At 35.4% G+C, this 26,467-nt stretch overlaps 2 protein-coding genes across 3 annotated transcripts in view; one reads left to right on the top strand and one right to left on the bottom strand.

Annotated features, from left to right (window-relative positions):
- Positions 1-26,467, bottom strand: part of LOC137658506 (uncharacterized) — a 329,004-nt gene that overhangs the window by 102,807 nt on the left and 199,730 nt on the right. The gene's annotated exons all lie outside the window — the stretch shown is intronic.
- Positions 7,795-19,313, top strand: LOC137658505 (uncharacterized). The gene is made up of 9 exons (XM_068393274.1): positions 7,795-7,949; positions 11,502-11,574; positions 11,697-11,824; positions 12,480-12,617; positions 16,218-16,278; positions 16,753-16,889; positions 17,294-17,402; positions 17,845-17,950; positions 18,777-19,313. Exons 2-9 carry the CDS (start codon positions 11,529-11,531, stop codon positions 18,991-18,993), a joined length of 942 nt encoding a protein of 313 aa, XP_068249375.1. The 5' UTR covers positions 7,795-7,949; positions 11,502-11,528; the 3' UTR covers positions 18,994-19,313.

The following is a 26,467-nucleotide window of genomic DNA, read 5'->3' as shown; positions in this document are numbered from 1 at the left end:
GTAAAATTTAACAAATATTGCTTAAGTTTCTTTTTGAATAAATCAGAACTAACATTTATACATTTTCTTATTTCCAGAGGTAGTTTGTTCCAGCAAGCTGGGCCCCTTATTGCCATTGAGCGTGAACCCAAATCCGTTCGATAGCTGTCTACATATAGATTTTCATTCTGTCTGGTTAATGCATTCCTACAATTACCAACTGTAGGAAATGTGTATAGCCAGTTGGGATATTCTTTTCTCAAACTTTTAAAAACAAAAACACAAACATCGTACATACACTTTTCTTTTAATCTTATCCACTTTAATTGCTGGAGGGTTGGGGTGATGTGATGAGAGAGAGAGAGAGAGAGAGAGAGAGAGAGAGAGAGAGAGAGAGAGAGAGAGAGAGTTATGTCATAACAGGAAGCAGCGATTTCTGAGAACTGACGTCATGATGGTAATGACTTTGAAAATAATTGTTCAATAATTATTTAATAATTATATATTCTCATTAATCTTGTATTCGAGAAGTCAATAGTCTATTGCATTCAATACTTCTGTATTCTTATTAACAATATTGAAAACGCCAAACAATATTAATAAAGCCCTTTCTGGCTTTACAATATATCAATAACGTGCTATCTTCTTCTTTGTCTACATCTTTTCCCACCTTCATGTGGGGTCGATGTTTCTGGCCAGCGTTCTCTATCTACCTCTGTCCCATACTTCATCACCGGTTATATGCAGAAAAGTTATAGGTAAACTCGTAACTTGAAGACTGCCTCGATGAGGTCTCTAATTTGATAAGATCTGCTTCATAATTTATTTAACATCAAAGTTTATAAATAAAATAAAAATAGAAACAAAAACAAAGAAGATTTACTTAAAATCTTTATTCTAAAATCCTCCAAGATTCTGGCGATAAGAAAAAGATGTAGCAATGCCCGTCTCTCTCTCTCTCTCTCTCTCTCTCTCTCTCTCTCTCTCTGAAGGAATAATAGCCATCCAGGCATAATCTGGTCACGAGAAAACATTGAGAAATTAGAAATCAAGTTTCCTTCGGTTCGAAGCTTCGAATACCAATAAGAGGTTGGGCTGGGCATCAGCCACCCGTTGAGATACTACTGCTAGAGTTATTGCGCCCTTTGACTTGTCGGAATGAACTACACTGGATCCCTCTCTGGTTACGGCCCATTTTTCATTTGCCTACACATACATTGAATAGTCTGGTTTATTCTTTATATATTCTCCTCTTTCCTCGTACACCCAACATCACTAATATAACCAAACAATTCTTCTTTACTACTGTACTCTAACTGTTCACTGACTACTTTTCACTTGTAAGGGCAGAAGAGACTTTTCAGCCATGGTAAGCAATTACTCTGAGAGAGGACCACTCCAAAATCAAACTATTGTTCTCTAGTCTTAGGTAGTGCCATAGCCTCTGTACCATGCTCTTCCACTATCCTAGCTTAGAGTTCTATTGCTTACTTGAGGGTACACTTGGGCACACTATTCCATCTGTTTTCTCTTCCTCTCGTTTTTTTCAAATAATATTTGGGCAGGCTTATTAGAATGACCACGAATGGTTCATTAAGATGTTTCCCTTTTCTTACGTTTCTTTATCTTCCTCATGAGTATTCATTTTCCAAACCATCATTACTGTCCTCCCTTCAGTTGAAGTGGCTATTCTGGAGGGTAGCTTTGTATGGTGTGTCGGCTCCGCCATGTTTACGAATTTTATCAGACATTTTATCTTTAGCCTATGGGATGCATATGTCACTTTATAAATATATATATATATATATATATATATATATATATATATATATATATATATATATATGTATGTATATATATATATATACATATATATATATATATATATATATATATATATATATATATATATATACACATTTATCATCTCCTCCAACGCCTATTGACGCAAAAGGCCCTGGTTAGATTTACCCAGTCGTCTCTATCTTGAGCTTTTAATTCAATACTTCTTCATTCATCATCTCTTACTTCAAGCTTCATAGTCCTCAGCCATGTAGGCCTGGGTCTTCCAACTCTACTAGTGCCTTGTGGAGCCCAGCTGAACGTTTAGTGAACTAATCTCTCTTGGGGAGTACGAAGAGCATGCCCAAACCATCTCCATCTACCCCTCATCATTACCTCGTCCACATATGGCACTCGAGTAATCTCTCTTATAGTTTCATTTCTAATCCTGTCCTGTCATTTAAATCCTAATATCCTTCTGAGGGCTTCGTTCTCAAATCTACTAAATCTATTGGAGATTGTTTCATTGTCATACCATAACTCATGTCCATTGAGTAACACCGATCTCACTAAGCTGATATATAGTCTGATTTCTATATGTAACTTCAGGCGATTTGATTTCCAAATTTTACTTAACCTAGCCATTGTCTGATTTGCCTTTTTCAGTTTTTCACTAAGCTCTAATTTTAAAGACTATTGGAGATCATATTTCCTAAATACTAGAATGATTCTACCTCATCAATCCTTTATCCTTTCAATGATATTTCATCTTCCATTGCATACTCCGTTCTCATCATCTCTGTCTTTATTCTATTTATCTTCAGCCCAACCTCGTGCATTCTGGTAAGCAAGCATTGCAAATCCTGTGGTGTTGTGCTAACAAGGACAGCACCAGCATACTCTAGGTCTGCTGAATTCCTATTACCAATCCAGTTCAATCCTTCTCTACCATCTTCGACTGTTCTACACATTATAAAATCCATGAGGAGGATAAACAACATAGGTGACAACACATTCCCTTAGAGTACTCCGCTGTTCACTGGAAATTCATTTTATAAGACTCCATTAACATTAACTTTGCACTTGCTATGCTCATGAACAATTTAATCAAATTTACATATTTAAGAGGAATCTTATAATAATGCAGGACTCTCCACACACACACACACACACACATATATATATATATATATATATATATATATATATATATATATTATATATATATATATATTATATATATATATTATATATATATATATATATATATATATATATATATATATATATGGTATCATTATTGTTAAATATTTCTGTACATGTTCATGTCAACATTATTGTATAGTTTGTCTTTAAATATGGTGAATTTTCGCTCCTTATTAAAGGGTACAAGTAACAAATAATTTTAAAATGGGATGCTATTCCGACGGAAAGGGTATATTACGACCGAGTATCCTGCATTTTATAAGTCCTGGTATGAACGTGGATGTCATGAGATTCAGGTAATAAAAGTTTGTGGCAGGCATAACAACTTTTATTTGTATGGGATCACCCGAAATCCAGACTTGGATGATTCTCTCTTTAATTGTCTTTTATTATGGTCAAGATACAATTAGATGTTATAAAGGCGTCTTTTGTGCTTGCTAGTGATTTCAACACTCCCCATAAGGTATTGTGTTTTATTGTTTCTCTTACTGATTGTAACGGTTTAAGAGCTTTGGACTTTGCCTCTGAATCAAGCTGTCAGTGTATCATATGTGAAGATACTCACAGGTCTGCTTACTGATTGTTCTTAGTTTACACTGACTTCCCTGACGTTATAATAAGTAAAGTCGGTTCTTCAGTTACATCTGATCATGCCTAAATTTTGTTAATAATCAAGACTGCGCAGCTTGTCCTTGTCTTACTCATGTGACATATATATAAAATATCAACAGACCTTTGTTATGATAATCTAGTCAACATTACTGATAGGAGTGTCCTTTCCCATGTTACATACCGAGTGAAAGATAAACCCTGGTTCATGGATTATTGTAGACTTGCTTATTTAGCAAAGCAAGTGGCCCATCATCTTTGGAAGGGTAACAGATCAGATTTGACCTGGAATAACTATACTCTCAGATAAGAGCTGTTGCTCACGCTAGTTTATGCTTTAACTAAAAATGAATACAAATTAACCATAAAAAACCTTTTTTGGTACAACCTAGGAACATAGGTATTGGGCTACCCTAAAATCCAGAATTTTTGGTGTAGTTCCTTCTTTACTTAAACCAGATGGCTCAGTCATTCACTGTCCAAAGGAAAAGGCAACACTTTTGGCTGATGTGTTTGACAGCAAGCAGAGTAATGAAAATCTTGATCTTCCTCATTCCTGTTTTCTTCAGGCTAAACTTACAAGTTTAGCTTTTCGGTTCCGTGAAATTTAAACACTCTTGATGGACACCGATGCTTATGTAGGTGTAGAATTAAATGGTATTTTTCCCTTCTTTTTTTTGCTATAAATTCTGCTGATTTCTTTGTTCCTGAGTAGTCTGTCATTCTTTTAAAGTTGTAAGAAGAACCTTATTGGAAAATTGGTAATGTGTTTGTGTTAACTCTAACCCATCTGATTACCGCCAAATTTCCATAACTCCAATATCATCAAATGCGTTTGAACGTCTTTAGGCAAAATGTCTAAACAAGTATGCTGAAGGTAAATATTTTTTGCGTAGTTTTCATTTTAAAGATCCTGGAGCATGTAATACCGTTCTCACAATCTCCAATACTGTATAGAAATCCCTTGATTGTGGTCAAGAAGTTCGTATGATTGGCCTTGATTTTAGTGCTGCCTTTGACTATTTTAATCATGAGACGCTTGTTTTCAAACTCAAACAGTTGGGAGTAGGAGTTAGCATTATTATTGAGTTTTTGAGTAATAGATCGCAAAGAGTTGTTTTTGATGGGGCCCATAGTGAGTATAGGAATGTGGTATCTGGTGTTCCTAAGGGTAGTGTTCTTAGCCTTTTGCTTTTCATATTATATACATATATGTGGTTTGGCTTAGAAAACAAGCTCGTTGTATAATATGATGATGATGATTATTATTATTATTATTATTATTATTATTATTATTATTATTATCAATAGTTAAGCTACATCCCTAGGTGAAAAAGCAGGGGCTCCGACAAGGAAAAAGAGCCCAGTGAGGATAGGAAGCAAAAAAATAAACTACAATAAAAGGCAACGAACAATTAAAAAAAAATATTTTAAGAATAGTAACAACATTCAAATATATCTTTCATTTATATGCTATAAAAACTGAAAAAAAAAAAAAAGAGGAAGAGGAATACGATAAAATTGTGTGCCCGAGTGTACCTTTAAGCAAGCGAACTCTAGCCCCAGTATAGAGGAAGACCATGGTACAGAGGCTATGGCACTACCCAAAAATAGAGAACAATGGTTTGAATTTGGAGTGTCCTTCTCCGAGAAGACCTGCTTACTATACCTAAAGAGTCTCTTTACCCTTACCAAGAAGAAAGCAGCCACGGAACAATTACAGTGCAGTAGTTAACCCCTTGACTAACAGAATAACCATTTTATGATGGAGTAAAGAATTTTAACTTTAACTTTGAAGGAAGAAGAATTGTTTGGTAATCTCAGAGATGGCAGGTATATGGCAGAGGCGAATGTGGAAAGAATATCCCAGACAATTCTGTGTATGTGTAGGCAAAGAAAAAATGAACCGTAACCAGGGATCAAATATAGTATTGTCTGGTAAGTCAAGGGGCCTAATAACTCTCTAGCAATAGTATCTCAACGGGTGGTTGGTGACCTGGCCAACTCTCTCAGAACAATTCCATATTTTGAATGCAGATCTGGCGTTACTAAATCCCTCAATAGAGCTCTAGCTAAAATTAGTGTATGGTACAAATTATGGGGCATGAAGTTGAACCGTAACAAAACTCAAAGTATGATTGTAAGTAGTTTGAGAACAGTAGCTACTCAACATCCATATCTCAGCATTGATAATGTTACTTTAACCATATACAACTTTTCGAAATTTTAGAAGTGATTATTGATAGCAAATTCACTTTCGAAAAACACAATCGGTCCGTTTCTTCTTCAATTGCACAAAAAAAATGGTTTATGGAGATAAGTCTTTCTTGTTTTTCGGTAACCAATTTCTTATTCCTGAAATAGATATTAACAGATATATCGTTCAATTATATAGTTCTTATACATGTTGCATAAAATTTTTCATAACTGTGACCATTCTTTGCAATCAGATCTTCCCAGACAGTATCATCCATCACATAATAATAGGTATGCAGTTAATTCGAACAGTCATGTCCTCTCCATTTTAAGGCTCAATACTACATAATACTCGAAAAGTTTTATTCCAGCTATAACTAGATTGTGGTATAATTTCCCGAATCAGGCAGTTAAATCATTGGAACTTCAGAAGTTCAAACTTTCAGCGAATATGTTTAAGTTGAACAGGCTGACATAAGTCTCTCTTCATAGCTACTGATCTTATAATACTTTATATCAATTATTCATTACTTCTCGTGGATTCTATCCTTTCCACGCTGGGCTATTCTTCCCTATAAAAGCCCTTGGGCTTATAGGATCCTGTTTTTCCAACTAGGGTTATAGCTTGGCTAGATGATCATAATAATAATAATAATAATAATAATAATAATAATAATAATAATAATAATAAAACACCATGCCGTGTCTGTTGATCTTGGGTATTAAAATCCACACTTATATGTGTTGTTTATTTAAAAAATAGCAGGAGCTTTCACGCTTTTTCCAAAGTGCCTCTTCAGCTGAAGAGGCATTTTGGAAAAAGTGCGAAAGCTCCTGCTATTTTTTAAAATATACAACACATATAAGTGTGGATTTTAATACCAATAATAATAATAATAATAATAATAATAATAATAATAATAATAATAATAATAATAATAATGATGATGATGAGCTCTTGTCCACAGCTGGATAGGCACTTAGGAAAAAGTGCAAAAGCTCCTGCTATCTTTAAAATATACAACATATATAAGTGTGGATTTTAATATAAAAAATAATAATAATAATAATAATAATAATAATAATAATAATAATAATAACGATGATGATGATGAGCTCTTGTCCGCAGCCACTCGGTCTTCTTTTTGGGGTTCATGGCTGACCCCTGACATTGAAATCCTCGCCACGATACTTAGAAGCAAGGCCAATATAGGGTTCTCTGTTCCTTCGGGTTCGAAATCCTTGGTTTATGGGTTGTTTGTTGGCGTCAGAATGGTCCTTGTTGTTGTTGTTGTCGTCATCATCATCATCATCATCATCATCATCATCATTATTATTATTACTATTATCATCATCATCATCATTATTATTACTATCATCATCATCATCATCATTATTATTATTATTATTATTATTATTATTATTATTATTAGCTAAGCTACAACCCTAATTGGAAAAGCAGGATGCTATATGCCCAAGGGCTCCAACACGGAAAATAGCCATGCGAGTAAAGGAAATGAGTAAATAAATAAACCAAAAGGGAAATAATGAATAATTAAAATGACATATTTCAAGAAAATTAACAACCTTGAAATATATCTTTCATAAATTAACTATAAAAAGAGTTTTATGTCAGCCTGTTCAGCATAAAATATTCGCAGCAAGTTTGAACTTTTGAAGTCCTACCGATTATTTACCTGCTGAGGAAGGGTAGGCCTAAATATTTCTTTTGAATAACTATACCAAACTATTAAAATTCAAAAATTAAAAAGAAAATAAAAATAAATTGAGCGAATGTAACTTATCGTAAAATCATATTCATTATTATTAAAGCAAAGACTAAATTTCTAACGCCACGTTGGAAGTAGGAACGTTTCATCGAAAAGGCCGGCTGGCCGGAGGTTAGTGACTACTGAAGGTGGCAAGAAGGGTAAATAACATGTTTGCGAATCTCCTACGTCTTTCCCCGGTCTTCAAGGTCACATGACTGGATATACTTTTGGGAGGGCCGTATGAGAAATGCCCTGGAGCCATAGAACAAGACAGAGAGCAAGGGAAGAACGGGAGGGTTAGAGTCACAGAATCACTATCAGTAATTCAGTACCTGCTCTGCTGCGGTCCAGTGCAGTCTTGATCACTGCATTTCCAGCGTTCTCGAAAGGAAGACGTTCGTTTTCGTAAGTTGAAATTTTTTCAATAGCCTGTAAGACTTTTTAGTGTTTTAAGTATTTTGCTTATTATGTAGCACTACCTAGGTGTATTTTATATACTCTCCAAGTGTGGGAGGAAAGTATATATAGACACTAACAGTAGCTTGTTATTGTGTCTTTTGACTGACCAAACAGTAATTCACTGGATTCCTTCCCCGGTTACGGCTCATTTTTCTTTTAACCACACATACACTGAATAGTCTGGCCTATTCCTTCCATATTCTTCTCTGTCTTCATACACCTGACAACTCTGAGATTACCAAATAATTCTTCTTCACCCATGGGATTATATACTACATTGTAATTGTTCAGTGGGTACTTTCCTCTTGGTAAGGGTAGAAGAGACGAGCTATGGTAAGCAGCTCTTCTAGGAGGACACTCAAAAGATCAAACCATTGTTCTTTAGTCTTGGGTAGTGCTATAGTCTCCGTACCATGGTCTTCCACTGTCATGGATTGTAGTTATCTTGCTTGAGAATACACTTGGGCACACTATTCTATCTTATTTTTCTTCTTCTTATTTTCAAGTTTTTATAGTTTACATAGAAAGCTTTATTTTAATGTTGTTACTTTCTTAAAATATTTCATTTCCATTATTCACAACTTCTCGTAGTTTATCTATTTCCTTTCCTCGCTGGGCTACATTTCCCCCGCTGGAGAAATTGGGCTCATAGCATACAGCTATTCCAACTAGGGTTGTACCTTAGCTAAAAATAAAATAAAATAAAATAATAATAATAACAATAATAACAACACACACACACACACTATATATATATATATATATATATATATATATATATATATATATATATATATATATATATATATATGTATATTCTTCATCATCATCAGCCGTTCTAGTCCACAGTAGGACAATGTCCTCAGATATATCCTAAACACGTTTTGTTTATGGTCTTTCTATGCCAGTCTATACACACTTACACACATATATAATGTGTATATATATATATACATATATGCAATTTATATATATATATATATATATATATATATATATATATATATATATACATATTTATATATATATATGAGACCCTTTGCGTCAATAGGCGTAGGATATGATATATATATATATATGTATATGTATATATATGTATATATATATATATATATATATATATATATATATATATATATATCTGTGTGTGCACGAGCATGTATAAAATATTTTCTCATTTATTTAACAAGCAACTCTATTCTTATCTTTATTATTCTAATGCATTCTCCTGCCAGTATTCCTGGTCCGACCAGCATTTCATGACGAAGACACTTAAGTAAGAATACATCATAACATCCAAGAATAGACAAAGTACTATATTTCTGTCTCAGTGGTACATTTGAACAACGATTAAAAGAATAATTGCAATTTATATAGACTGAAGAATCAAGACTCAAATTATTTTTCGATTACAAGATCAAATGAAAAAAAAGGGAGCGTAAACAACATATACACCTCAACATATTTAAAGCTCCTATACCTGATGATTGCATGAAATTGAAGAGCATAGCTTTTGTACTGTATATACGGAGGCAAGGCGGGAGTAATGACCGAAAGATGGAATGCCTGGCCTTGACTTCCAACACGGCTGACGATTAGGTAAAAATATAACAATTATTATTATTATTATTATTATTATTATTATTATTGTTAATATGATAATATTATTATAATCATTTTATTTTTATTATTATTATTATTATTATTATCATCATCGTCGCTATTATTATTATTATTATTATTATTATTATTATTATTATTATTATTATTATCATCATCGCTATCGTTATTATTATTATTGCTATTATTATTATTAGAGAATCTAGTGGTCCACTTCATGGTGAATTCTAAATCAAAATCAGTGAAGAATCTTCTACAAAACCAAATGAGATTTGAACCAACGCCAATATCTAACCAGAACCTGAAAAAATATATATAAGAAATGAATTCACAGTCATCAAATATAACACGTGATTCACCTCTATTCAAAGAAAGACTTCAGGACACAGGGAGGAAATTCCACAACTTCAACGTAGGAGAAATGTCCCAACGACATCCTATCATGTTTATAAGGGTAGAAGAGACTCTTTAGCTATGGTAAGCAGCTCTTCTAGGAGAAGGACACTCCAAAATCAAACCATTGTTCTCTAGTCTTGGGTAGTGCCAAAGCCTCTGTACCATGGTCTTCCACTGTTTTGGGTTAGAGTTCTCTTGCTTGAGGGTACACTCGGGCACACTATTCTATCTAATTTCTCTCTTTCTTGTTTTGTTATAATTTTATAGTTTATATAGGAAATATTTATTTTAATGCTGTTGCTATTCTTAAAATATTTTATTTTTCCTTTTTTCCTTTCCTCACCGAGCTATTTTCCCTGTTGGAGCCCCTGGGCTTATAGCATCCTGCTTTTCCAACTAGGGTTGTAGCTTAGCAAGTAATAATAATAATAATAATAATAATAATAATAATAAGTGTATTACTTTGACAAGGGGCTGGATTATTTTGGAATGATCCTCCTGATCTGGCAATAGAATAGATGGAACTTCAGATGTTCAGATTTTTTAGCGAATTATGTTTAACAGGCTGACTCAAGTCTCTCTTAATAGTTTATATATGGTAGATCTATTCTGAAGTTGTTACAGTTTTTTATGATATTTTATTACATTCAGTATTCATTACTTCCTATGAAATTTATTAATTTCCTTATTTTTTCTTCATTGGGTTATTTTTTCAAGATAGGAGCCCTTGGCATTGTAGCATCCTATTTTTTCCAAACAAGAACAACAACAACAACAATAATAATAATAATAATAATAATAATAATAATAATAATAATAATTGCATGCGTGGAGTTTCTTGGCCATTTTATTGGAAGAAAAAATTATACCTACGGAATGGGAGACAACAGTAAGCATGCAATTTTTTGTATAAAAAGCATATTAACATTATGAAGAATTTGGAAACACGGCGATTCTATTATGCAAATAACGTTCATTGTTGGATTGAGACGTGAGAACTGCAGCAGAGTACTAAGGCTGGTTAAAGCGACGCTAAAGTTTTTCTATGTTCAACACGAGACCATAAAGCTTGACCTATTGACTAAGGCTGATTGATGGAGATATATATATATATATATATATATATATATATATATATATATATATATATATATATATATATATATATTATATATATATATATATATTTTATATATATATATATATATATATATATATATATGTATATATATATATATATATATATATATGATCATCGCCCAAGACCCCTTCCACCAAAGCTAGGACAAGGGAGGACCAGGAAATGGCTGCACATGATTCAGCAGGTAGACCTTTAGGCTCCCGGAAACCTTCCATTCTTAGCTCACAAGGATAGTGAGGTTGTAGAAATACAATAATCTAACCTAAGCCCAGCAGATCGCCAGGCAGGGACGTTTCCAATAAAAACTTCTTGACGGGTTATCAGTAACTTTCAAATTTCAGGTTTGATCGGAGAATCTCATTGACAGGATGAAGTTGATTGCTCTTCTTCTGCTGGTCTGCGTAGCAGTATCGGGTGAGTTTAATGAATTTCTATCAATATTTCAGTTATTGTTGATGTTGGCGTGATAGTATTATTAAAATACTTCCCTCTTGTTATCCTAAAATTTTATATAAATTCTCTCGCTTGTCGCTTAGTGGCCATCGATTGCGACCCTTCGGAGATCGCTTGCTCCACCAACGAGAAATGCATCCCCCATCGGTACATCTGCGACTCGGACGAAGACTGCCCTGATGCTTCGGACGAGGATTCAGAGTTGTGTGATGTAAGTTTGGTTTATGAAAGTTATTTCAATTCTAATATGTCGTTAATAACGATTAAAAATAAAAACAATAAAGTATATTTCTAACATTATAGCATTTTCTTTGATTTCTATATCTGTCTTTTTCCTTTAGAATATTTCATTCACTTAATTTTATTTTTGATGTATTGGTTATGATTCTTGCCTCTTCAATTTCATTGATTTAACGTAATTATGTCTGTTGATTTATATTTTATGTTCATATTTCTAGCTCTGATGATGGGAATTGTTGATTCCGAAAGCACAGTAAAAAAAAATATTTCAAGTATCCACTTTCGTTCGCCTTTCTATTAAATCTCAAGCTATCTAGAAGCGAAAAGGCCATTCATTATATATATATATATATATATATATATATATATATATATACATATATATATATATATTATATATATATGGATGTGTGAATAGAAGAGAGAGAGAGAGAGAGAGAGAGAGAGAGAGAGAGAGAGAGAGAGAGAGAGAGAGAGAGAGAGAGAGAGAGAAGTAATTACAAGATCCTTGTATCACGGAGATACATAATTAATATGTTCCACTTTAGAGATACTCAAGCAGGACTGATCATGTTGTTCATTATAAGTGCGTCTTCGAGAACTGATATTTTCCGTCTCTTGACCAGGCATGGAAGAACAGCGATTGCGACAGGAACTCTGTGCAGTGCACAAGGAATGGAGTGACCAAATGCGTTGAGATCTCAGATTTCTGTACCTCAGAAGATCCAGCATGTGAGGGGGCACTGGATAGGCGTATATGTTCGGTGAGTAATCTAATATTTTTTTTTCCCTTTTTCAATATCTTATACATATCTGTAGACCTCCGATTTACCCATTTCTTAACGTAATTTCATTTATACAACTAAATATTGGGTTTTATAGTATCCAATGTACACAATTTTCATAAAGGAATTCCTTATATTCATGTACATTATACTTCAAATGGGAGGTGGAACTTCAAGAAAATTTGATTTTTCTTATCCAACAGACTAAAATAAAATCCTAACATTTTAAAGAGCGTCTCCTATATACAATAATGTGTACCACTACGTTCCGTTATAACTCAACACAAGGATATCTTGAAGGAAAAATAACGGGTAGGATATAACTACCATTAGATTCAAGCTCAAATGTCATGTACAGCGACTAAAAGACATACCGGTAATGTACAGCAAGAATCGTAAATAATATAGATGTCTTTAAGACAGAAGGAAGAAAATATTGAACTGCACCACCGATGGGGTGCACTTCAGAGTTTTTCAAAGGAGAGGGTATTAAAAAAATAGAAAGATGTGGCCACTACCCAGACGACATGGGTTCTTACCATTAATAAAGGTAGTAAAGCCTCATCTGCAGTATATCACAGTGAGATTGAATTACCAAATTATTCGGTAAGAAGGCCATGACGTTTTTAAAATAAAAACGGAATTATTCCTAAAAGCTGATTCACAATAACGGTCCGGTCACCCTCCGCTCTCGCTCCAGTCACGGTCCGGTCAAATATTGTTAAATTAATTTAAATGGAAGCATTCACAGGAGGCACAGTCCGCTCTCGCTCCAGTTTTGCTCCGGTCATGATAGAGAAAAATCAATATGTACAATAACAGGCTAATGTTCACTGCATACATACATTTCCTAGTCATTGAATAATATTACTATACATTTATGCTTCTTCCTTATATCTACAATTTTGCTAAGACACTGATCGGACCAAGGGTGTGAACACCCCAGTGCCTAGACCAAACCGAGAGCGAACCAAGACTGGAGCGTGATGGGACCAGTAATGTGAATCAACCCTAATGCTGCTTCAAAACGTTCTTTAATTTGTCTCCGAACGGTAAATTTCTTGAAAAGTAGGAATTTCATACCCTAACTGGACCACATGGGAATTTCCTTTGGGCTTCAAGCAACAATTGAATCTAAAGTAGAGAATAAAACAGGTCTAGTTAGGCTTTTGTCTTCTAATCATTCTTTGCTATGTTTGGTAATAAGGCAAAGGCTGGTTTCATCAAGTAGAGGACCTAATGGCAGTGCCAAGATCCCGGCTAGTTTTTGTCCTTTAGTAAATAACTTACTGCAATTAGAGTAAAGTTGTTCCATTCTTTACAACACTAAATTAGAAACAATGTGAATGGATTCATTGGTGCCATCAGGCAAAGTGCATGTTATCAGGGCACTTGCCAAATAGAAGAGTCTGAGAGATAAGAGCATTATGTTCAGGAGAAGGAAGTCTGACGAAGAACTTGTACTGTTGTAAACACCCCATGATAAATCTTTAAAAAATCCTTGGTAATTCTTTCCTACGGCTGTGCAAAAAGTTTGCATTTCCTATGGGAATAAGGAAGTTACACAAGATGTAACGGCCTTCATTTTTCATATGTCAACAAGAGGAAAGAAATAGGTTCTGTGTAGTAGTGGTTACTCAAAAAGGACTATATGGCTAAAGGTAAGCAGATGGACAGTGACTTTGCATTGTTATGTTTTGCTACAATTTTGCTTTAAGGGACGGTTGGGAAAGTACAGCCAGGTAAGAGAATAGGCAAGAACTGTCGTCTACTACTTCAGGTGTACGCACATACTCAGATTGAAACTCCTGGATTTTGCTTCATAGCAAATGAAAGGCCAAATTACTATCAGTCTTGTGAGGGATTGAGTTCATAGAGGGGAAAATTTGGTATCCTTGAAAAAAAAGAGAATCCTTTGAAAAGCATCTTCCTTTGATTGAAAACACATAAAAAATAAGTTCTGAAGAAGAAAATATGGAATCACAAAAGCAGAAACAGGTTAGGAAGCAAAGGTGACAGGACTAGCCTAAATAGGAGAGGCCTTCAGAATAAAGGAAAACTCGCCTAAAAACTTATCAAGACGGGATGCTGGCAACTTGGCTGAGCAGGGCGGAGAAAGGAGTTAAGTGATTCCACAACCACTAGAATTGACAGAGGAGGCATCAAAGAAGGAACAGTAGGAGTAGCAGGCCCCAGAATAAAGATAACACTAGGTGTAGGGGCAGATGTTTATGCATGTTCAGTAATAAGAGCAAAAAAATTACCAGATGTCACATTGGGTAAAACAACAAACATATGAGCAGGGACAACCACAGAAACAGGTAGCAACATAGCTGGAGGCAGAATTGTGGAGGTACTAATGTGAGAATTATGATGCATAAAGCCTAAAATAGTTGAGGTCTTTTGATGGCCCACCATATTCTCCCAAAGAGTAGGCATCATATCTTTTTCTCAATAGAAAGAAACAAGACCTCAATGGAGTTCATACCCACAGGAGACAGAAGTGGGATAGAAGCTGATAAGCACAGCAAGGGCTTTGTCACTTCCAACAAATACTAAACTCAAGTGTTATTTGTTGACAGGCCTTGGGGTACTGCAAAGCACCCGACAGAGACACACTCTTACCACACAGAGAGCACAAAGCCACCCTAGGTAGGTGGGAATAAATATTTCAAATCAAATCACTTCTTATTTGAAATATCAATATTTCACTGCCAAGTAAGTTGCACCTCAGGGGGAATTGTATGCGTGGTTGGGAACAGTAAAAGTCGAATGGGAGAAAACGCAAGTAGAGTGGGAAAATGGAGAAGTAACTTTAACAAGAGTTCTGTCATCTGAAAAAACTACTATACGTTGTCCTATCAAAATCTTTCTTAGCTCCTTTATGAGACTTTTATCTTTTTCTCTTCTATCCGTATATAATTCCTCATATCTGAGTTCTACATTACAAACCTGGCCTCTACAAGCTATATTGTGAGTACTGAGCAACCTTTGTTCCACAAGTCACCTATTGCACTTCTAATATGAGGAGCAAACTGTTGCACTGTTAATTCAGTAGAATCAGAAGAATGTTGAACAACACTTAATAGAGCAAAAAATAATAAACTCAAAGAATCTGAGACTGCGTTTGTCGCATCGCAATCAGAGGCAAACTGTCAAGATTTTAAATAAATGCTTATCAATCCTCATAGAAAGAAAATAAACGATAATGGCCACTTAAAATCCAAAAAAAAAAAAAAAAGGATAACAATTTGGTTTTCAATTTTCTTGATGTTCCAATTTAAGGATAATTAATATGCGAGCATAAAACCTTTAATTCATGATTTTTAATTTTCTTCATTAATAACAGCACTGAAATAAGATTTTCGATATTTTTTTTTATAGTTTACTATAAATTAATAACACTGAAGATAGCCTTTAAATATGATAAATGCAAGACAACTACTGAATGTCATGATACACAAAATATTTCAAAAGAATGTTAGTATACTCCAGGTATTAAAGAATACGTTCTAAAGACTGCACCAGTACTTACTTTTGATGTTATTTTGTATTTATCTATTTATTTACCTATTGCAGATGCTTAGAAGCGGAACAATCAATAAGCTCAGCAACATTACGCTAGGACCAGTAGTAAGAGGTAAGTTTTCCGAATAAATTTAGATGCACTGACAGGTAAAATGTTCTGTTTATAAGTAAGGTTACAGATAAAATGTTTTGTTTATAAGCAAGGTTACAGATAAAATGTTCTGTTTATAAGTAAGGTCACATGTAAAATGTTCTGTTTATAAGTAAGGTTATACATAAAATGTTTTGTTTATAAGTAAGGTTACAGATAAAATGTTCTGTTTATAAGAAAGGTCACAGGTAAAATGTTCTGTTTACAAGTAAGGACAAGTAACCAGTATTTTTTTTCTTTTTACAAGTGAGGTGAAATAACACGTACATTCATATATATAAAATGTAAAAGTAATCTTTTCTTATCACGAGGTGAACTTTCAGGTTATAGTGTTAAGTGATGGGTAATCTTTTTTCCACAAGTTGTAACAAAGTTTCGCACCCAAAGTTTGTAGCTGCTAGTACGGATCCTGATTACACTATTTCTATTCCACAGAAAATAACCTCAACGAATCGTACCGATTGGCAGCACAGTTTACGACTCGCTTACCCCACACGATCTCTCACTCGCACTGCCCTAGTATGTACACACTGGTGGGAGATCAGTGCATCTCAATTTTCTACATTGGCAGTGTAAGTTGAGATACTGTCTTTCTTACGGCCTCTGTCGTCTCTCTAATCATATATACAGACAAAAAAACAAGTCTAAATAGACAAATATCTGCCCTTTTGTATTTCATATTAATATGAATAACTCAGATCCATTTAGTGGGTCCTGTGCATAAGACTTTTAGTTAATCAGACTATGCATTGTACAAATTATCATACAAATTTAAACTGCAACTCTTCTATAATCCTACACTTTATTTGCTAAAGTAATCACGAAATTTCAATAGAGGCATGCTACAAAGCAAGCAAAATTGCCCAATATCAGTTAAAAATGTATACAGCATAATTGAATATACCCTTCTTTGTCCTTAAGTCAAATCTATTTCAGTTGTCTTTCGGACCACACTTGATGATTATTTTTCCTACAGATGAGCTGGGGTGAGTCTCGTGAATTCTGCAAGGTCTTGGGCGGCGACCTCTTAACATTCAGGAACGTCAGTCAGTATGCAGACATAGTTCAACACCTGCAGAAACACGGTAAAGTCCTAAATCTAACTGAATCCTCTTAAATTTACTTCAAGAACAGACTCTGCCCTTTGTGTTACTAGCCCCTCTACCCTGGATGATTAAAAACTAGTGGTTCAAAGTTTCTTTGCCGTGCAATCGAGTATGATGATCCTTCTGAGATTTTACAAAATGGTGGGAACTAAACTCATTATAGTAAAATCTCTATTTGGGCTAATATTAAGATGATCCTTCTTTATGATTAATTTAAACATAGATAGAGGAAGTGTCACGAAATAGGGTGACAACTAGCTTGTGTAAGTTGAAGGGAACTAAATGTATTTATTATTCATCTCTACATGGTTTTCTCACATACTTTCGTAAATTGATAACAAATGTGGGAATAATCATCCAATGGAAAAAAGTTAGCGGAAATAGTGACATGCTTTTTGGAAACTTTGTTTATTTTTTCCAGAATTGCCTTCCGATTTCTGGATTGGGGGTTACTTCAAAAATACCACTGGATGGACATGGCTGGATGATTCTCCTATGGAGTTGGGGTCTCCATACTGGGCTACAAGGTAAAATCATTAAGTACAACCTATTAGAATACAGGGAAGTTACACACACACTAAATCAATTAAAATACATTATGTTATTAGTCCAAAACTCGAGTGTCCCCCAGAATGAATGAGAAACACTTTTATTTATATCTTTCACTTTCAGAATGTGGAATCCTCTATCCTTGTGTGTTCGCTTAAGCCATAATCTTTAAAAAACATTGTTATCGATGTGGCTTAGGAAACTATGGCTTAATTCAGTATTATTCAATTCGTAAGACACATTATTGATGTTTTACACAGTTTTTTCTTTTTGGAAATGTATATCCTGATTCTTGATATCAATAGTAAAAGAATCATGTGTAATGTTAGCTTTAGATGAAAACTTTGTAAAGTACATTACACAATTCGCCAGCCTCATAGAAGTTACAATTGGAAGAGAAATGTTTAAAGCATAATGAGTGTTATTATGCAATATCTACCTGCACTGGGAGTCCCATAGGATATATTTTCTGCAGCGTGTAGTGTCTTATTCTAACTTCCCAATACAGTTACAGCGCCTGTTCTATATACTGTATTACGTTTTCTGTAGGACCAGTCTACCATTCCACTTCTTTCAATACTAATACAAATCCAGTGCTGTCTTTTCCTTCACAAGCAGAGTCCACTATAATTTCCTTATACCTGGTCAGTCTTACTTTACTTTAGGGGCTGCTATTTTGATCCATACTGTAGGGGAATTCTACTCTCTACTCTCTCAACCAGGTAAAGTTGCTTCACAGGTACACAAGAGTCGTGTCATACCTCTGCAAAGGCAATTTCTAATATTTTTTTTATCTATCAACAGGTACAGCCCCACCTGCCTCACGCGAAATGTCACCACGGCCAAGTCAGAGACTCGATGCTATCGCTACTACCAGGTCCCAGAGGAGGTGCCCAAGGGCGAGTGCGTCAGCCTTTCCTTCGAACATTCCTTCCACATGACTGACGAAGACTGCCTGAGAAAAAAGAGCCCTCTCTGTGTTTATGAGGGTCTCGATTTCCCCAAACGTCCTAAATTCTAGGGGCGCATCCTCGGGTTCTGTGACCGTGTCCTCAAATCCCATTTCCTATTCTAGAATCATATAGGTGTAATCTGTGTTCTAGTATCCTAATGCCACGCTCTCATATTCTAAAGATATATGTTTAGATTCTAAAGGCACGTTCTTAGAGCCCACAGGCACATCTTCAGGTTCGGAGGGAACGTCCTTGTGTTTTGAAGGGGCTGTCCCATGACCCTTCAAGGACTTGTTCCAATGTCCTGCGGACAGCAAATAGTGCCTAGAATGTATTAATTAGCAACAAAATAGACACTTGGTCCCGCCAAATAAAAGGTGTACCAAGATCATAATATTTTTATTAACCTTTTAGTGTTACACGAATCATGTAAATCATTATCAATATTATCTTTATCATCATAATTCAAATATTCACATTAAATAGGGCTAAAATTATATTATTGGGAAAATCCAACTCTTGCACTCTAGAATGGAACCTACTAACTTAAGTTTTATTCCGAATTTCTGTTCTAAAAAAGATTACTGTTCAATCTCTAGGCCTCATTTTACATTGGATCACTCTCTGATTACAGCCTATTTTTCCTTTGTATACACATAAACCAAATAGTCTGTTCTATTCTTTGCAAATTCTCATCTTTCCTCATACGCCTGACAAGTCAAAGATAATTAAACAAATTTTCTTTGCTCAAGGAAATGATGGATGAAAAAAAATGTGGCATTTTAATATTGCTATATCTTAGTGCTGCTTTTGCTACAGTCGTGCATGAACTGCTACTAAATGATCTGAAGTCCATCGTTAATGAAGATCAAGCTTTTGAACACTTAAAAGACTACTCGGTTGACAGAAGTTAGTGTGCAAAATGGAAACTCTTATTCTTCATAGGAACCTTTGAACAGAGGGGTATCTCAGGGGGAGTGTACTGGGACTAATCTTATTCTGTATTTATACTACTTGTCTGTTGAAAAGACTACAAAGGCATTGAGTGAAGTTATAACTATTTGCAGATGATAACACAATTTTACTTCTCCATAAATGATATAGACGACAATACTGACACTAAAAGGATTTCTTTCCAGTGTTAGGGAATGGATGACAATCAAACAACTAAAATTAAATAAAAATAAAACTGAGCTCATAGTGATTGGGAAGAGAAACAGCGTAAGAAACTTGGGTGTTATATGTACGTTAGATTTTTTTATATTACATTATAAAACTTGTGAAAAGGGATTATTTTTTATATATGATGTAAAAATAAAACAATTAATATATTCATAGATGTTAATGTAATTCGTGATTCTGAAATATCGTTGTGTTCTGGGATGAGAGTTCTAGATACTGCTTCGGCTCCATTAAGAAGATTCGAGAGTGAGTCCCTGGTGCTCCGTCATGTTGCGTGATACTAGTCCTGGGAGCATCTCGTCTGTCAAAACATTCGGGAGTATTGGCTCCTGGTATATAAAGGACAGGTGACGAGCGAGATGAGGGAGACTATAGTCAATTTCTTTTAGCGAGGCATATTTGCACAGGCTCGCAGCGGTGCCCTTTTAGCTCGGGAAAGTTTCCTGATCGCTGATTGGTTGGACAAGATAATTCTAACCAATCAGCGATCAGGAAACTTTTCCGAGCTAAAAGGGCACCGTTGCGCGTCGGTGCAAATCTGCTTCGCTAAAAGAAATGGACTATTGACTATTATACCGCTGGTGTTTGCGAGACATTTAAGCTACATCCACTGTGACATGGAATTTCTTACTGAACTTGCAACGATATAATATCTTGAAGAAGATACAGGAGTTAAAAAATTCATCTGTTTAACGTCAAAAGCCGTGTTTCTACAAATCAACCTTTTAGATCTGAAACTAAGCAACGTCGTCTGTCCCTCGCTGCAAAGAAGTTTGTGAGGTCAACTCAAGATCTACTTCTTTGTAAGAACTCATGTACATTATCTAACTTTGGTGTGCTGCGAGTATTCGGTGAATCTTGTATAATACTGTAAATCCTGTTTAATACTGATAAATATTAAATATAGTTATATGTTATGTTTGTTGGCTATCATTTTCGTTTGCTGTTAATGTTTTGCTATTGTCTGATAAACCTTTTGACTAGATTTTGCATAATCGATATCGTGTACAAAGTTGAACGTAACATTGGGTGTTATTCAAATAAGCACAAATAACAACTCTGCCCCAAAATCTGGTTTATCAAGAGGTTGTCTTTTCCTTTTTCTGATTTTTTCTTCTCAAAACCATCCTTACTGTCCTCCCTTCAGTTGAAGTGGCTATCCTGGAGGGTATTTAGCCTTGCATGGTGTATCGGCTCCTCCATGTTGACCAGTTTTTCCGACTTTTTACTATAGTCTATGGATATCATCAATCACTTTTATTATTATTCTGTACATATTGTTTTTGTTTTAATTCTTGTTAATCTAGTTTTTAAGTATGATGTCTCTTTTTTATTTCTATTAATTCTTATGCTGTCTGGAGACATTGAGCAAAATCCGGGACCAGTACGTCCTAGATTTCGTCAATGTCGTCTTCTGTATTGCAATATTCGTGGTCTTCATGCAAATATCCGAGACCTTACAGTTGCGTCCAGACAGTATGATATTCTTTTGTGCTCAGAAACTTTGGTTTCTAATATGAGGCACTCATCTGAGCTCCTTATAAATGGTTTTAAGAAGCCAATAATGCTGAAACGTGATTCCATTCCTAGGGCCAGGGGAATGGCGGTGTATATTAGGACCGAGTACCCTGCTTCTCATAAGTCCTGCTATCAATGTGGATGTCATGAGATTCAGGTAATAAAAGTTTGTGGCAGGCATAACAACTTTTATTTGTGTTCAATCTACCGGAATCCAGACATGGATGATTCTATCTTTGATTGTCTTCTTACCATTATGGCTAAGATACAAGAAGATGATAGAAAGGCTTCGTTTGTCTTTGTTGGTGATTTTAATGCTCACCATAGGGAGTGGTTGAGTTCTATCTCTCCTACCGATCGCCATGGCTTAAGAGCTTTAGACTTTGCCTCAGAATCAGGCTGTGAGCAAATCATAAATGAAGCTACTCACAGGTCTGGTAATTGCTTGGACCTCGTATACACTGACTCCCCTGGCGTTATAACTAGTAAGGTTGGTTCTCCAGTCGGGACTTCTGATCATGCCTTGATTTCATTATTAGTGAAGACTGAGCAGCCTGTCCCTGATATATCATATTCTTGTAAAATTTATATGAAATCCCAAGCAGACTGGAATGGGATTTTGCATGATCTTTTGTGCTTGAATTGGTCACAATTATATAATAGTGTAGATCCTGTTGTCCCTTTGAATGAGAATCTAGTCAACATAATTGATAGGCGTATCCCTTCTCGTGTGCTAAGGTACCGAATGAAGGACAAACCGTGGTTCAATGATGATTGTAGACGTGCTTATTTGGAGAAGCAGGAGGCCTATCACCTTTGGAAGGGTAACAGATCAGATTTGACCTGGAACAACTATACTCAGCTTCGAGCTTTTGCTCAGAGAGTTTATGCCTCAACTGAAAAGGAGTACAATTTAATCATAAAAGAAACCCTCTCTGGTACAACTCAGGAACATAAATGGTGGTCTACCCTTAAATCCGCACTCTTTGGTGTAGATGCAACAGTTCCTCCTTTACTTAAACCAGATGGCTCAGTCACTCACTGTCCAAAGGAAAAGGCAACCCTTTTGGCTGATGTTTTTGACAGTAAACAGAGTAATGAAAAACTTGAACTTCCTCATTCCTGTTTTCCTGAGGCTAAACTAACTAGTTTAGCTTTTCGATCTCGTGAGATTAAAGCTCTGTTGATGGACCTTGATGCTTATGGAGGTGTAGACCCTAATGGTATTTTTCCTTTGTTTTTTATAAAGACAGCAGATTTCTTAGCTCCAAAGTTATCTGTTATTTTACGCAAGTTAGCAAGAAGAGGAGCTTTTAGCACTTGTTGGAGAATTGGTAATGTTACTCCCCTATGTAAATGTGTTTGTGGTAGCTCAAGTCCCACTGATTACCGCCCAATTTCCATAACTCCCATATTATCTAAAGTTTTTGAACGTCTTCTGGCAAAACGTCTTAATAGGTTTGCTGAAGGTAATCATCTATTCCCTAGTTTGCAATTTGGTTTTCGGAAAGGCCTTGGAGCATGTGATGCCCTTCTTACAATCTCCAATGCAGTACAGAAATCCCTTGATTGTGGTCGGGAAGTTCGTATGATTGGCCTTGATTTTAGTGCTGCCTTTGACCGTGTTAATCATGAGGCCCTTGTTTTCAAACTGAAACAGTTGGGAGTGGGTGGGTCGTTTCTTAGCATTATTATTGATTTTTTAAGCAGTAGATCTCAAAGAGTTGTTGTTGATGGGCACCATAGTGAGTATAGGAATGTGATATCCGGTGTTCCACAGGGTAGTGTTCTTGGCCCATTACTTTTCATACTATATACACATGACATGTGGTTTGGCCTAGAAAATAAGCTTGTTGCATATGCAGATGATGCTACTCTCTTTGCATCAATTCCATCCCCTGAATGTAGATCTGGGGTTGGTGAATCCCTTAATAGAGATTTAGCTAAAATTAGTGCATGGTGCAAATTATGGGGTATGAAGTTGAATCCTAACAAAACTCAAAGTATGATTGTAAGTAGGTCAAGGACGGTGGCTCCTCAACATCCAGATCTCAGTATTGATAATGTTTCTTTAAATTTGTATGACTTTCAAAATTTTAGGCGTGATTCTTGACAGCAAATTTACTTTTGAGAAACATATAAGGTCTGTGTCTTCTTCAATTGCACAAAAAATTGGCTTATTGAGAAAGTCTTTTAAGATATTCGGTGATCAATCTATTCTGAAGAAGTGTTTTAATTCTTTTATTCTACCTTGTTTTGAGTATTGTTCTCCTGTCTGGTCTTCAGCTGCTGATTCTCATCTTAATTTGTTGGACAGAAACTTACGGTCTATTAAATTTCTTATTCCTGATCTAGATATTAATCTCTGGCACCGTCGATCAATTAGTTCATTGTGCATGTTGCATAAGATTTTTCATAACTCTGACCATCCTTTACATTCAGATCTCCCTGGACAATTCTATCCTGTTCGTAATACTAGGCAGGCAGTTAATTCTAATAGCCAGGCCTTCTCCATCATAAGACTCAATACTACGCAGTACTCTAGAAGTTTTATTCCAGCTGTTACCAAGTTGTGGAATGATCTTCCTAATCGGGTTGTTGAATCAGTAGAACTTCAAAAGTTCAAAGTTGGAGCAAATGCTTTTTTGTTGACCAGACGGACATGAGTCTTTTTATAGTTTATATATGACATTTTTGTTGTTGACGTTGTTAATAGTTTATATATGATATATCTCTTTTTGACATTACTTTTTTTTAGAATGATTTATTGTTAATTTGTTCTCTTCAGTTATTTATTTCCTTATTTCCTTTCCTCACTGGGCTATTTTTCCCTATTGGAGCCCCTGGGCTTATAGCATCTTGCTTTTCCAATGAGGGTTGTAGCTTGGATAGTAATAATAATAATAATAATAAAGTTCATGATTTAGGCATATCTCTAAATGTAACTTGTCTTTCAATGCCCAAACAAATAATGTAGTAAGAACTGCTGCTTATCATCTTAGGAACATAGCTTTTAAAAAGAAATACCAGGATGAACATATTTTTAAAGAAACGTGATGAACTGTGTTAATACCAGGACTGACTACTGTAACTCCATCTAATACAATTTACCAAAAGTGCAACTTAAGAAATTAAAAAAAAATAGTAAACAGGGGAGCAAGACTGATACAAGGTGACCCACCCCAAGAAAGGATCACTCCTATTGTATACTAATTGATTTACACGGGCTGCCTCCTAAATTGAAAATTGAGTTTAAAATATGTACAATAACCCGTCAAGTTATCAGAACCGGACGTCCAAATTATTCAAGAGAATTTCTACATATCGTGTCGCCAACAAATCGTGTTGACATGAATAGTTACAGATGGTTTCAAATAATTGTAATCTAGATATATGTTTACTGTAGGCTCTGTAGCCTTTAAATATGCGGCCCCGAGACTATACAATAAGCTTTCACTAGACACCCGAAAGATATTAAAGCTTTCAAGGGGAAACTGAAGACTTTATTGTTCTCTATGGGTTTCGGTAATGTGGATTTGACAATAAATGAGCAATATGTGGAGTGAAATGTTAAATACTTTCGAACGAACATGATAAAATGACTGTGGAGGGTCCTGTAAGGAGTAGAGTTCCCCTGCTGTATAGATCCAGAAAAGCAGCCCTTAAAGTATAGTAAAGTAAACAAGTGGTTAACTACTGCACTGCATTTGTTCAGTGGCTACTTTCCATTCGGTAAGGGTAGAAGAGGCTCTTCAGCTATGGTAAGCAACTCTTCTAGAAAACGACACTCCGAAAGGGAAAAAACTGCAGAAATCATGAGTCTCGCATGTGTTCCCAAGGACACAGGATGACGCCATTACGCCCTTGATCATGATGTGTGATTTTGTGTGTGTGTGTGTAGGGGGGGGGGGGGGGGTCGGTTGGCATAATATAATCTTTTCCTAAAAAAAGTTATATCTTTCATAATTCCTTCTTTTACCGAAAAAAAAAACACGTTACTTTTAACGTTTCGTAAAATAATTCGATAATGAAAAGGTTCCGTAATGATGTATATTCTAAAATTGGGTTTTGAATCAGTGGAAATGGGAAAGGAAAATAATCAGAAACTAAATATTTAACGATACTCTCTCTCTCTCTCTCTCTCTCTCTCTCTCTCTCTCTCTCTCTCTCTCTCTCTCTCTCTCTCTCTCTGTTGAGATATTTCGACATAATTTTTGCAAATATGTAGAATAATAAAAATCTAAAAAATACGAATTAATGAACGCAAGCCCATTATTATTATTATTAGTAGTAGTAGTATTATTATCATCAATATCATTATTACAATCTAGGCTATAACTTTAGTTGGAGAAGCAATATACTATAATGGTTGTGGTGGCTTGGTTATAGGGTCCTTGCATGGTGATCGCCAGACTGGGGTTCGAGTCGCGCTCAACTATAGTCAATTCTTTTTATCGAGGCAGATTTGCACCGACTCGCAGGAGCTCCCTTTTAGCACGGAATAGTTTCCTGATCGCTGATTGGTTGGACAAGATCATTCTAACCAATCAGATAGCAGGAAACTTTTTCAGAGCTAAAAGGGCACCGCTGCGAGTCGGTGCAAATGAGCCACACACAAAAAAAATTGAGTATTGTTAGTTTCTTTAGCCACTGTAACCTCACCATCCTTGTAAGCTAAGGATGGAGGGTTAGGGGAGCCTATAGGTCTATCTGCTGAGTCATCAGCAGCCATTGCCGGACACCCCTTGGTCCTAGCTTGGGTGAAGAGGGGGCTTGGGCGCTGATCATAAGTAATATGGTCAGACTCTAGGGCATTGTCCTGCTTGATAGGGCAATGTCACT

Source organism: Palaemon carinicauda, chromosome 19 (genome assembly GCF_036898095.1).
Source record: "Palaemon carinicauda isolate YSFRI2023 chromosome 19, ASM3689809v2, whole genome shotgun sequence".
Classification (NCBI taxonomy): domain Eukaryota; kingdom Metazoa; phylum Arthropoda; class Malacostraca; order Decapoda; family Palaemonidae; genus Palaemon; species Palaemon carinicauda.
This window is presented reverse-complemented; position numbering and strand designations above follow the sequence as displayed.

Bases quoted from the DNA above. Each gene is read 5' to 3' on its own strand.
- LOC137658505 (XM_068393274.1), top strand. From the start codon at position 11,529: ATGAAGTTGATTGCTCTTCTTCTGCTGGTCTGCGTAGCAGTATCGG. The intron at 16,279-16,752 runs GTAAGTTTTCCG...TCTATTCCACAG, and splicing joins GCTAGGACCAGTAGTAAGAG to AAAATAACCTCAACGAATCG. The intron at 16,890-17,293 runs GTAAGTTGAGAT...TTTTTCCTACAG, and splicing joins CAATTTTCTACATTGGCAGT to ATGAGCTGGGGTGAGTCTCG.